Source organism: Sprattus sprattus (genome assembly GCF_963457725.1).
Source record: "Sprattus sprattus genome assembly, chromosome: 17".
NCBI lineage: Eukaryota > Metazoa > Chordata > Actinopteri > Clupeiformes > Clupeidae > Sprattus > Sprattus sprattus.
In genome coordinates, this window is record NC_137915.1 from 8,299,143 (window position 1) to 8,313,653 (window position 14,511).

Genomic DNA, 14,511 nt, shown 5'->3' on the forward strand with positions numbered 1-14,511 from the left:
TTGTGAGCAGTGTAAAGATATCAGACCCTGTCACCACACTGGATCGTCATGGTCAGAATGGACACTGGCACAAATTGCATGCACGCCGCAGTGGCATGACAGAGATTGCGACCGGCGGAATGCTGGCAATGCAGCATGGACCGTGGCTCTTGGCACTTTCGACACAAGGCTTTGATCATCTGGTGGCCCAGTGGGAGCAGGCCATCTTGTGCCAAGGCTCGAAAATAGCGTCCGTGGAGTGAAGCCGAGTTTCGATGCTGACCCCTGCACACACTGAGCTCTGCGCTTCCTTCCTGTGCGGCCCGGCTCTCCTCCGATGAATCGCAAGTTTGAGGAGACGCAGCCAAATAGGGCGGTCAGGACATTGTCTGATGTGCCGACACCTTAAAAAAAAACAAAAAAACACTGCATTTCATGTCTGTTTGTTCTTTTGGACAGTCATGGTGCTAGGACTTTTTTAGTTTCGAAGCCCCTGCTCTCTTCCTCTATAGCGGGCTTTAAAGCACTCTAGTAGTCAAATCGGCCGTGGTTAGTACATTATTAACTATGACAGCTGCCTACTCACCTGAGTCTCTCACACAGCTGTCTGTGTGAAGAGAGGAAGTGATGGTGATAATTTGAGAGAGGTAGATCCCCTTTCCATCCCACCCCCTGTCATCCTATTCTCTCTCTCTCTCTGCCCTCATCACTGGTCCCTAAGAGAGAGGGCGAGAGAGAGAGAGAGAGAGAGAGAGAGAGAGAGAGAGAGAGTGAAAGAGAGAGAGAGAGAGGAAAAGAAATCGGATCTATGGGCAGGATGGCAGTGTCTGGACAGAGGCCACGCTCACCCTCGCATATTCTGTTCAAAACATCACGGTGAGCCAGCTGCCCACAGGCCAACTCTCTCTCTCTTTCTCTCTCTCTCTAAATATACATATGTCTCTCTCTCTCTCTATCTGTCTCTCTCTCTGTCTCTCTCTCTCTGCCTGGCCTTCGGGCAGTTTTCTTTTCCTCCTCACCCTTCCATTTCTGTTTTACTTCACTAAACATGTTCCTCTTCTGATCTCAGTTGCCCTTACCCCTCTCTTCAGTCCATGACAATTTATATGGCATACTGCAAATACAATTCATATGGATAGAATACTGCAAATTATATTGTCAACAAATATATATTCTCACATTAGCTAGATGAATGCCAAAATGTTAACCTCAGCTGAGGACTACAGAGTCACCACCAGTGGTGTAGTCCAGGGTATACGCAGGTATACGGAGTATACCCACTTATTTTTAAGTCAACATTGCGTATACCCACTTCTCGAAACAGGGCGTTTATCATGTGCTGTATGGGCTGCTAAAATGCAAAATTAAGAGCATACCCACTTCTCCAGGGACCACTACACCACTGGTCACCACCAGGTACTTTAGTTTCCTCCTACACAAAATATTTGAGCTGGTACCTAGCGGAGAAGGGAGCAAGAATCTCTTAACATTCCACGTCTGGTATATCGCTTGTCTGAAGTAATTGATTGCCCTTGTGCTATGGCATGCCAAATGGCAACATTTTAGGATTATGGGGACAATGCCTCACCCTCTATAAATATTCTTTCAGAATAAGAGATATGCCAGCGTTTTGCACTTTACTTCGCTAGAGAATGATTCAGCAGGAAGAGATAGGCAACGTCAGTAATGTTTTGACAGACTCCCATAGTTCTCTGTGACAGGAACAGCAAAAGAAACAGGATATCCATGACAGTGAGCTCTGTCGTTTCACCCTTGAAAGCGAGAAAGCAGCATGTTCTCCTCTCTGTTTTTACTGTCACTTCAGTTCTGAACCCATCTACTAGTTTGGGCCATGGGACCATTGCAGGGTAGTGAGTGACAGACAAGGCAAAACAGCAGACTTTGACCTCTTCCTCAAACACCAAACACCGTTGTCCGCTGGTCATAAAATTCACACCATGGTGTCATCCATTTAAATGCAAAGATGGATAAAGCACCATATGCAAGGATTACATTTGTTTGCACAACCTAATCCCAACATGATATATGTAATCCAAAAGTCAACACCAGCCACAGGCCAAAAGTAAAAATCTATAGCCTGAACCCTAATTGTAACCCGGTTGTATTTGAAGAACTGATGAATGTATACGAAACAGTCCACGTAGGCTATTTGATCAGACGTAGAAAGCTTAAAGTCAGTGTTGTTAATAGACTTCAACAGTTTCAAACCTCGAAGGCACATTTTCTGTTTCCCTTTCCACGGCATTGATCTAGTAGTCTGCAGCCTGCACGGCGACAGAGCGCTCATATCGTAATCTACACGGAACATATGAGTGGCAGGCGGAAGACAACGGAGGACAGACCTAACGCAGCGGCAGTAGGGGAGGCGAGGGGAGGTTTACGATCGACAGAAAGAGAGAGCCAGAGAGAGAGAGGCAGAGAGAGAGAGAGAGAGAGAAAGGAGTGAGAACACACCAGGATAGCTTGTGTTTTTTTTTCTCGGAACGACTCTGTCATCAGTGACTGAAGAAACATTTATCGATGAAAACGCTTGTTTTTCCTGCGATGTTAAAGCGAGGAGTGGATACGAAGCTTGCTTCCGAGTTTCGCTCACAGCGTGAGCTGCCAAACACAGGAACCCGTCATTAGAATCATTTAACTCACCATAGATTGAGCAGTTCAGGCAAGACTAAAAGACTAAGACTTTCTTCACGAAACATGATGGAGTACTGGAGGCAGTGTGCCTCTTGGTTGATCAACTGCAAGGTGCTTCCACCGACCCACCGGGTAACATGGGAGTCTGCCCAGGTGTTCGATCTTGCCCAAACACTCCGGGATGGGGTTCTCCTGTGTCAGCTTCTCAACAATCTAAGACCACAATCCATAAATCTGAAGGAGATCAACCTGAGGCCACAGATGTCACAGGTAAAGAATGTTTTCAAATCAAGCTCTGTGCAGTTCAAGACTGTACGAACATAACCGTATAGCCTATCCATTCGGCATTGCGTTTGAAACATTCGGCATTCGTGTGAAAACATGCGCAACAGTGTAAAAGTTACCTAAATGGACGAAGATGATATGTGAATTGAATGCTTCGTTAATTTGACTAGAGTTCAACTATCCCCAGGTCTTTGTAATGTGTTGGTCTAGAAATCGCTCTCACCTAGAATCTGTACCGTTATCTGAATTCAGAATGAATTCTGCCCTCTATAGGTGATGGGGTCCATGTAAAGTGGGATAAAAGCCTGAAGCCTGAATAATTTCATACTCCATTTGATTTAATCTACAATTACAAAAGACTGTGGAGGGATTAAATATTTTACAACATGTCGGTAAAACACACATACAAAAGCTATTTTGTTTTGCACTAAGAAAGAAACAGAAAAATGGAAACTAATGCAAACTGAAAAACATATGGACAGGCCCTGTTAAGTAATAATTAACTATTTACATATAGTGAAGCCTTTATTAGTTAACAGTATTATCCAAAAAAACCCGTTAAAAACACTCTCGCCCTACAACTAATAAAAAATAGATATGCTATGTCAGCATATCACACGAGGGTGATATTTGAGATGGGAGACACCTCTGTCATATCTCTAAGTGGGCAGAGTCTCTCCTCTATAGTGTTAGCAGGGTACTCACATTATTGAAAACAGAGGCGGCTGCCACGTTTCTCTCTCCACATTTTCAAATACCATCTGCTGCAGGTCTGGACCAGATTACGTTTCTCCTTCATAATGGACCAAATCTGTTCAGAGTGTGTGCACTGAAAACTCATTGGGGACAGATATTCAGGAAGACCCTTGACCAAGCTTTTAAAAAGCCCTGTAAATACAGTTGTCCCAAAGCATACGGACAGACAGACAGACAAACAGACAGACACACACACGCACACACACACTAACACTCAGAAAGAGAGAGCGCGAGACACACCAATACTTTTAATACACAATGGATGATGTGTTGTGACAATCCCTTTGATAAAGTACTTACTGTGCATAAGAACCATACATGCAGTCCATCAGCCCTGATTGTCAAAAGTGATATGGAAGGGGCTAAACCATTTTAAAAGCCATCCCTGTGTCAATAGGATTGTCTTTGGGCACTGTAATTGAGTTTTTATTGTTGTTTTTATCCAACTCTGAACACCACTCAAGCTGAGTGTGTGCGGAAAATAAAAAGCTCATTGGTATTGACATTTGTATCGCTTTGGCCCATGTTTGTAATTGATGGACGTGCTCCCTGGATGTATTTGTCTGGAAATGCTTGACACAGAACAAGCACAGAAATAACGTGTGTGTGTGTATGTGTGTGTGTGTGTGTGTGTGTGTGTGTGTGCGTGTGTGTGTGTGTGTGTGTGTGTGTGTGTGTGTGTGTGTGTGTGTGTGTGTGTGTGTGTGTGTGTGTGTGTGTGTGTGTGTGTGTGTGTGTGTGCGTGGGTGTGTGTGTGTGACAGTGTAGTGGTTCATAAACAAACCGGAAAGTGTAACGCTGGACTCCGAGTGTGGCATGTTGTGTCCAGTGTGGGAATAAGAAGCCCATCCTTTGGCACTGTGCTGCCTTGGTGTGTGTGTGTGTGTGTGTGTGTGTGTGTGTGTGTGTGTGTGTGTGTGTGTGTGTGTGTGTGCACTGTGCTGCATTGGTGTGTGTGTGTGTGTGTGTGTGTGTGTGTGTGTGTGCACTGTGCTGCATTGGTGTGTTTGTGTGTGTGTGTGTGTGTGTGTGTGTGTGTGTGCACTGTGCTGCCTTGGATGCCGTGAGGATAAGCTCCAAAGGCCCTAGGCTGCTGATTTCTTTTTTTCCCCAACGACACGGCCAAGCAGTTCCAAGAGGCCTCCATTTATGCTGGTGTCAGATTGTATTAGTCATCATTTAATGAATTATCAATGCTAATACATTCAACAATATTAATAAAACATTATCTTTAATCTTCCAATTACAATATGAAAAGGATTTAGAAAAAACTGCAATTCTGTAGAGACCGCTTTTTTTTCATGCTCTCTCTGGTTGGAAATATACACATACACATTCAAATACTCTATTGAGGGTGTCCATGAAGCTTACTGTCACTACCCAACAAAAGCACACACACATACATACACTACATGTGTATGTACACACACACGTACACACACACACACACACACACACACACACACACACACACACACACACACACACACACACACACACACACACACAATAGGGTAAGAAACATCCAACAACTTTCGATGCAGAAGGTGAAATTTCCATAACTGAGGGGGTAGTGACGGACGTGAGTGAATTATTCATGGAAAGCGTGGCAGCTAGTTTATCACCGGCTCATTTCCACACATGGGACGCAGGCGGCCCGCTACCCAGGGGACCGGCCCAGACAAAGGCAGTGAGGAGCAACCCCCATCCTCCCCCATCCTCCCCCAGCCCCCAAAGATGCTGTCTCCCTCCCCATCCCTGTCCCATCTCCTCACCTCCACAGAGCAAAATAGAGCCCAGGGTGGTGGTGGCGTTCAGCGTGTAATTATAGCACAAAGGGCTGTCCTCTGTGGATGATCTATGCCGGTGTTGTCAGCATTGGTGTGAACCTGCGGTCGACACGTCACCGAATCACCCATGATCCTTACTCCCACTTTGAACACGGCTCTTGATACTCTTAGGAAGTGTCACAGTGACAGCATTGAGAGACGTGTTCAGTGGAAGCCTAAAAATAAACTGAGGAACTGTAGGTGGTATGGGGTTGTTTAATAGTACATTGTTAGCTTTTTCATTTAAAAAAATGGGGAAGTTGTTCTCAAATGTACAAATATGTTCTTGTTGTTATTATTTTTCAACTTTGCTTTCCCATGTTGTCACACCTTGTGGGGATGTGGCAGAAAACTTTTTAGCGAGAGGAAACAGCAACAGGTGCAGCCGACAGCAGAGGTTACCAGCAAGAAAGGAAAAAAAACACCAAACCTATATATATCTGCGTTGCCACTGTAGGGCCTGCAGGAACTGTAAATATTCTAAATGTAGATAAATGTCTTAGCTGTGAGAGAGGTAAGATGATAATCGGGGCCTCATAGTACTTGTTTGGATTTGAAATCCATTAAGTTTGTGCAGTAATGTGCCTTTCCCTCCACAATAAGTTGTTTACCATTCATAAGGCATTCTCTATCCTGTGACACAAATTACCCGTAGTTAGTGTGTTTGGTGACTAATTAGTCTCTAATTTAGTGTGCTATTTCAAAAGAAACAGTTTTGCTTTCTTGTATGGACGACTATCCAAGTTGCTCAAGCCCACTTCTGCAGGAAGCTTGGTGCTCTATTTAACAGTAACATCAGAGTGCGGAGGCCTTGTCAGCCATAGCTTATGGCGCACGTACACACACACACACACACACACACACACACACACACACACACACACACACACACACACACACACACACACACACACACACACAATGGATTTGGTCTGCATTCAGTGATTCTCCATAGCAATGTACACACACACACACACACACACACACACACACAAACACACACACACACACAATGGATTTGGTCTGCATTCAGTGATTCTCCATAGCAATGTACACACACACACACACACACACACACACACACAAACACACACACACACACAATGGATTTGGTCTGCATTCAGTGATTCTCCATAGCAATGTACACACACACACACACACACACACACACAAACACACACACACACAATGGATTTGGTCTGCACTCAGTGATTGGCCACACGCTGTCCCTCCGCTGGCCAAAGCAGAAGACTAGCCCTTCAGCACACAGTTCTCCCTGGCTGTCCGAGTCACACGCTGGAAATGAGGAAACAGGATCAAGGAAGGAAGTGAAACGAAACATTCCCCCCCACTAACCCCGTTCTGCCAGATCGAGATATCACACAACACACTGTAGGACTCCCCTCTGCTTTCACCTCAGCGTTAACATGTGTGTGTGTGTGTGTGTGTGTGTTCCATGTGTGTGTAATAGAGAGAGAGAGAGAGAGAGAGAGAGAGTGTTAACTTAAACAATGCTGCATCCCTGTATTTCCCCTAACCCTTAGCCTATGTTCTTTCCTGTATGACTATCCAGTATGCGCGTAGGAAGCCTTGTTCCATCAAGCTGTTCTGAATCAAATAGAATACAGACTGAACTGACCTGGAGTGGGTCCTACAGTGGTATTTTGTTCGCTACTGTTTTGGCATGTTGTTGTTATCACATTGACCATATACTGTATGACCATATATGGGGTGACAGTGGTACAGGAGGTAGAGAAGTTGTTTAGTAATCAGAAGGTTGCTAGTTCGATTCCCTGTCGAAGTGACCCTGGGCAAGACACAACCCCTAATTGCTCCTGATGTGCAGTTTGCCATCAGTGTAAATGTAAAAAATGTGTATACATCCTTGTAAGTCGCTTTGGATAAAAGCGTCTGCTAAATGAATACATTTAAATGCCCAACACGAAGGAATTCATGTTCATGACTTGACCCTGAGCTTGGACCATCACTCGAATGAATATTTACACGTTACCTGTTTAGTGCTCCACCATAACCCATATGTCTGTGTCTATTTATTGTTTTTGACCCAGTCACAGTGTACTACAGGTTGTCTTAAATAACTGAGGAAAATGGAGAGTGCAACCATGTTGCTTCCTTCCTCTTTTTGAGATTTGATGGGACTGAAATCCACCTTTCAGTTGGATCAATGTATGTAGCGAATTAGTGCCACAGTGAAAAACTAAATTGTATTACCATGCTGCCTGACTTATACCCACACTGTTAAATTGATATCTTAGCTAATCGTGCTGCTACACATGTTCGCAGACTTCATATCCAGTCTTCTTCCGCTCCTCACATCATTTCCCTTCACCGTATCAAATGAGCAAAGCAGGGGAGGGGCCGTGCGGACAGGCTAGGCGACCTCACTTCCTGTCTGATGTCTAGGCCCTGGGGGTGTTATCGGCAGGGAGTCTCAGTAGTCGAAGTAGACATACACGCCACAGGGGTTGCGAAATTGGGGTGGAACCCTCCGCTGCTATTTTCTATCAACCCCAGTGGTTGATATTGTGTCTGCTTTTCTCCAATGAAAGGGGCTTGAACAGTGGTGTAGTGGTCCCTGGAGAAGAGGGTATATATTTTTTTAAGCAGCCCATACAGCACAGGATAAACGCCCTGTTTTGAGAAGTGGGTATATGCAATGCTGACTGAAAAATAAGTGGGTACACTCCGTATACCTGCGTATGCCCTGGACTACACCACTGGGCTTGAATCTGCTTTGCTGTACTGAGTTCAGACCTTAGTCCTCTGGAGGGGTTTTGTCGCTGACGATAGGATGCAGTGAAAAATAGGAGCTGTGTCTCTGTGGGCTACAAATGTTTCTGCGTGTCGGTGTATGTGGAGCAGGCTGTGGGGGGTTGACTTTGACTCCAGCACATGCCATCAGTATAACATGTGAATTTATGCAGTTTTCATGATGAGATCCGCACAGATATTTGCATGGTCCAGGAAATCCTTCTCCATCAGACATATTCATTCTCTCTCTCTCTAATCTCTCTCGCTCGCCCTCTCCCTCTCCCTCTCTCTCTCTCTTTCCCCTTTCTCTCTCTCTCTCTCTCTTCCTCTCACACATACACACATACATGCACTGACCTTTCGTTCAGTCGCCAAGGTAACTGCCTGAACTGTAAGCCTCAAGGGACTGAGGGAGGAAAGGCCTTGCAACAGTAAGGCGGATCCTGTGTTGGCAATTAGAGTCCCGTGCAAATTCAACATTTACACTTGGGCCAGTGGGTCATCTCCAAACCAACCCTGTTCTTGTTTTTTACTGATATAACTCAATGTCTTCTAGTGCAACCTCAATGTATTAATGTTAGGATGGAGCTGACCTTTAAAGCCATTTATTTCTGGTCATGTCTGGCTGGCCACCATGTAAGTTAATGTGTTTGTCCTCAATGCAGGAAGCAAGGGGAGATTCTGTTTGTAGAAATAGGATAATGGTGCATTTGGAGATATTACCTAATGTCATTTGTCAAGTGCAATCGTATGTCTCTCAGGACGGGGGTTCTCGCGTTTCAAGAATCTTTCGTTATTACGTTTCAGCTAACCTGGCCCAGTCCTACTCATGTGATTTGTATTGTATTGCGATCTTCGTAAAAGCTCACTGTCTGTGCTCACAGAGTTACAGAGAACAAAGAGGGTTATTAATGACGAGGCTTAATTGTTTTCTTTTGTGTTTGGTCTAATTCCAAACCCCTTTTAAGCTTAGACAGAGAAAACTGAGACAGATCTCTTTCTTTAAAAAGAAAAAAACGACTTATATGTCCTTGCTGTTGTCAGTTGAGTCATTTGAGCCTCCATTTTGCTTTCCTCTCCAGTGCTCGATGACTGGAGTCAAAAGGGATCTGGTGAATTGTGGTAGAGGTGGTGACCCGTAAGCACTGGACGAGAACTTATTGTAATGTCAGGCGGTTTGTAGCCTCTGGCGTACAGGAAACCTCTACCGCAGACCTCCAGCGGGGCATAGGAAGCATAGTGCCAAATTAAATGGACATGGCATTGTCTAAACCGAGATAAAAATAGCAGTGATGTTAATACGAGTGTCTGTTTAGTATTTCAGCTCAGAGACTATGTTTCAGGTGGTATATTTCATTCTAAACTCCAGGTGTAAACACATTTTTTTTTTAAAAGGTAGAATTTAGAATTTAGGAGGATGAAAATGTTAGTGTTTTGTAATATTACCATAGCACAGTAAAAAATGGCAGCCTCATGCTAGACTTTGGCCAGAATGACCTCAAAAGCAGGATATCACTAACTGTAATGTTGTGTGTCAAAAGGCTGTCTGTGGTAGAGTCAGTAAACCATGGGTGTGACTGTAGCTGTGTGTGTGTGTGTGTGTGTGTGTGTATGTGGACACACACCAGCTGACCTGTCTGCCCCATCTCTCTGCAGCTGCGATCAGATTTATGATTATTCGCCGAAACTTCACAGAGGCAAAGGATGAAGGGAGGAACAGATAGAGGAGGAAGAGGAGGGTGGGAGATGGGTGGAGGAGGGGAAGGGGTGAAGGAAATCGCCTGCATTCACGCTTCACTGAGAGCAGAGCCGCTCTCCTCGCTTGGTCCTCAAGAGTCTGGACAGATGAAAGTGCAGAATGAGAAAGAAAGAGAGGGGAAAAAAAGCAGCTTTGCCTAATGGCTACCAGTGAGGGGTTGAGGCGTATGCAATGCTGAACACATCACTGGGCAGCCCTTTCTAAAGGGCGTTTGGCCGCCGGTGGATTCCCCAGTGCCGACGAGTCACACAGCCGGGCAAATCCACTCATCTGCCCAGGATCCGCCCCATGTCAGGTCCCAATTTGGGAATGTCAAAATGATGACCCACAAACCAGTGGGTGAGGGAATTCCATCCCAACTCCTCCATAAAAAAAAAAAGTCAGGGTTGGACACAGAAGTTACCATCAAGCAGGCAGAGGAGTTTAGTGAGTTCAGTTTTAAATGCTGTGTTGACTGAGCCTTGAGCAGTGGCTTTGTGTTAGGCTGATGCTAATTTATGATTGAAACTGTTTAACTTTCTTTTAATTGAAAGGAGCACTGATACGCCCTCTTTTGAAAATGTAGTCTGAATGTGATGTTCCTCTCCTGCCTCCAGAGCAGACTGAGGCCCATGAATTGCTGTCATCTCAGGGAAGATATTCATTAAGCACAGTCGCATTATCTCACGATTTTATAGCCCTTCAGTGCACTTCAGCGCTGAGTTACTGCACTGTTATTAAAAAACTGGCATCTGGACGCATTCAGTAGATGCCAATTAAATCAAGGTTGCAGTGAATGCGGTATCGAGCGCTTGTGAAGTACTCCCCCAAACCCCAGCAGCATTCGTCTGTGCCAATAGACCAACCTTCCTCCCTGGAAGAAAAAGTAATCTGTCCTGCCTCATCAGGACAGTATAGATAAGTAGAGGTCTTGAAGTGATACTCTATACAGCGATCTAGGAGTTGGGAGGGATGTAGGATGAGTGGTGTGGGCGTCTTTGAGTAGGTTCCTGGTTGTTTAGCTGTCGGCTGCGTTGGCCTGAGTTGGACCCCGGTCGCAGGGAGAGCGCGCCACTGGTTCTGCTCCGTCAGCGGAACGTTTCGCCCACCACCCCGATCTCCCATTTCCCACCGGCCGAACCGGCCCCAATATCCTGAGCTTTTAAATTAACGTATGTGACACACGCCTGCCTTGCCAGTTTCATTATTTCCATTTCAATGAATGAAGACATTTATGGCTTTTCCAGACCTAACTTCAGCTGATTGTTCTAACAAGACCATTTCTATGAATTTTTACAATCGTGTCTGTAACAAGATCTAGGGCCTACTAAAAATCATTTACCACCTTGTGCTGTGTCAGAATATCATCTGGTCTCTATGTGCGGATCATAAACCAGCCTAGAATAAAATGTTGAATAGGTCTGAAGACAGCATTGTGGCCTGTCTCATTAGACGTTGGGGCGACAGTGGTACAGGAGGTAGAGAAGTAGTTTAGTAATCAGAAGGTTACTAGTTCGATTCTCTGTCGAAACATTGAGCAAGACACTGAACCCCTAATTGCTCCTGGTGTGCAGTGTGCCATCAGTGTAAATGTAAAAATGTGTAGATGTAAGGATTTGGATAAAATCGTCTGCTAAATGACTAAAATGAAATGATGGAGCTGAGAGTGAGGGACCCCTTCAGGCCTGTGATTTAATCACCACCGTGTGTCATTTCCTGCTGGTGGAGCAAGGCAAAGGCCTGCTGTTAATTGACGTTCATTAAGTAACGAACATTGTAGGTCGACTTCTATGACCTAATGATGCCGTGCCCAGATCAGATAGACGAGGATTTGATCAGGAGCCGTGACATACTTACCCTTTGGACCAAGCGCTATTACGGGGTTGCCATGGCACCTGCAAGCATCCGCAAAGCATACAAAAGCACAAGTCCTGAGCCTCATTTCGAAGTCGAAGCACACGTCAGCTCCTCTGGGTAATAGCTTGGCACGTGACTTCGAAAGTGAAAATGTGGGATTGCTATTTCCAGACCCACTGTACATACTGAACTCCCTATTATCTCCCAGATGGAGCGCTTTGATAAAATGAAACCTCGCCCCCTTCCATTATGCAGCCCTCTCCTTGACTCTGAGACAGAGACAGAGGAACCCATCCTTTTTTCACGGAACAGGTCTGTCGCCGGCGTGCTGAGTCAGGGTGTGTATCAGTGGGACTCCTGTGGAGGGGCATTTGGGCGCGTCCACCGCATGCTTTTGCTATTCTGTGCTATGAGAGGTATGGAGGATACAGCTTCAGACATGGTGTCAAGTGGCCGGCCGTTACAGATGGAGTCTTGGGGGGTCCGCAGGCAGGCAAGCTAATGCACAAAATAGCTCAGTGAGATGAGCTGTGGCGGCGCTGGGCTTTTGGTGAGCCTGTTAGCCAGCTACACACCTTCCCTTGCCTCACTGTCTTCTCTCCCCAACAGCCAGTTTTGCATCAGAGTGGGTTTGAAATTCACAGCATGCACAGGCTCATTTCCTTATCTCTCTCTCTCTCTTTCTCTCTCTCTATCTCTCTTTCTCTCTCTCCGATGGGATCTCATAAAAGACTGGAGAGATGAGCTGCTGTGATAACTAAACAGAATATATACATGTGTAAACGCTGAATACATTCCCCTAGCTGGCCAGCTTTAGCTTCTGTTTCTCGTTGTCTGAGCTTCCTTTTACTCCCAAGGCCCCCTTGTTTTTTTGCTTCTTGTAAGTTTTTAGCAGAAGGTGGAATAGGAACAGAATGGGCGAGCAGTTTATCACTTGGAACTTGACATTCGAGGGGAAAAGCACAGGAAGATGCCCGGAATAAAAATGATAAGTCTCGCGTGGAAAAGGATTGTTGATACTGTGGCCTGTGTTGTGTCAAATGAGTCTGCAAGGTATATTGCGCCATAACTCACCTTCTTTAAGTGTCAAAAGGAGAGCAGTGTTCTCACCGAAGACACAAACAGAGCCACCATGTTGTCATTTTCTTTTTCTTTCAGTATCACTCTCAACGCCGACTGAGTGAACCCACTTCCTTTGAAGCCTCACCACAAGTTAAAAGAAACATTTAGAAAGAGAGAAAGAGAGAGAGAGCAAGAGAGAGAGTGAGTGAGAGAGAGAGAGAGAGAGAGAGAGAGAGTGAGAGAGAGAATGAGAGAGAGAGAGAGAGAGAGATAGAGAAAGAGAAAGAGAGAACTAGAACGCTGCTGTGACACTCTTAACAGTTTGGCAAGAGACCAGACGGAGACTGGCAGATGCACGTTGATAGGGCAGCAATCGCTGTGTGTGCGTCGGAGAAGACCAATGTTATTTCAAGGGCCTCCAGCCGATAAGCTCTGTCTCTCCGAGTGAGGGAGAGGCCATATCAGAGAGGGCCATGACTGGACAGCTCCATTAAGATAGCCATCAAAACACGCAGAGGGGCCACGGGCTGTCCCGACCGCTCATTTCTTGTGTATTATATCCTGCTTTTGAATCCCTAACTCAACGTCTTTTGGCGCTCAAGCCCACGCGGCTTTTAAGATTCCCAAAAGAGGCTGCGTAGCACAGAAGCAATGGCGCGGTGTGATTGAAGTTAAACACTTACACAGACTCCTCTCCTGCCGGCATATGTGCAAAGGAAATGCTGTTAATCATCACAGATTTGGTATTTGATTATGGCTGTGCAAAGTGGTTGTTTATTGAAACAGTTATACAAAGTGGACTATATACTTTTTTCATCATTAGACGTTGGATGCAAAGGGAATAGATTATGTTAATGATTAAATCCATAGGAATTTTCAGTGAAGTTTTTGTCGAAATATGCTATTCAATGCAAAACACTTGAATTTTAAAACAACGCTCTTTAGGTAATTTGATTGGCTAGGTTTGCATTTGGACGTTATTGTCACGTCAATCATGTCTTAAGGCTTGTTTTATGGCAACCTATTATCTTAACTACATCCTGCTATCCTTCTATGAGACAGAATGCTGTTTATAGGAACATAAATTGTATAGATGTTTTAGAGTTTTTCTTCTTACTTGACCCAATGCAAGTTGTGGTCAGCACTTAATTTTCTTTCCTCCTTTTTTAACAAATAAATCTTCCCGTTTAATTTGGCTTCGTCTAAAGTGCTGACACTGTTGTAAATGGTCTTCATGGATGGAAGTGTCTGGGTGGAACCCAGTTCCTTCAGCTCATTAGTCCTGAAAAATCTGAGCTGGAAAGTCCCTGAAAAAAAAAACGAAAGCTATTCCACAGTTTTTATTTTTATTTTATCTCTGCCCTTTCTCAATTTGAATGTGTCAGTGCAGTTAGGCTGGGGAGGTCCAGGGCCTCCTCCTTCATCCTCTTCAAATGAAGTGCCAGAGAAATGCGTTCAATTAACCTAACTGTCCTCTCCTCATAAATCTTAAAAGCACTGGTGGTCTGTCACAGGCACAGGCTAACTCATTGTTTTGAGTATGTGTCAAAGTATTGTGTAAACCAGACTCTGCCCCTC

General features: G+C 44.9%; 1 protein-coding gene across 1 annotated transcript in view; it reads left to right on the plus strand.

Moving 5' to 3' along the window:
• Nucleotides 1-2,697: 2,697 nt before the first annotated feature.
• LOC308377963 (guanine nucleotide exchange factor VAV3-like) overlaps nucleotides 2,698-14,511 on the plus strand; it is a gene marked incomplete at its 5' end in the record, with an annotated part of 89,646 nt that continues 77,832 nt past the window's right edge. The window contains one exon of the mRNA XM_080854750.1: nucleotides 2,698-2,904. Within this exon, the coding sequence (XP_080710876.1) occupies nucleotides 2,698-2,904 (207 nt within the window). The remainder of the gene's footprint in view (nucleotides 2,905-14,511) is intronic.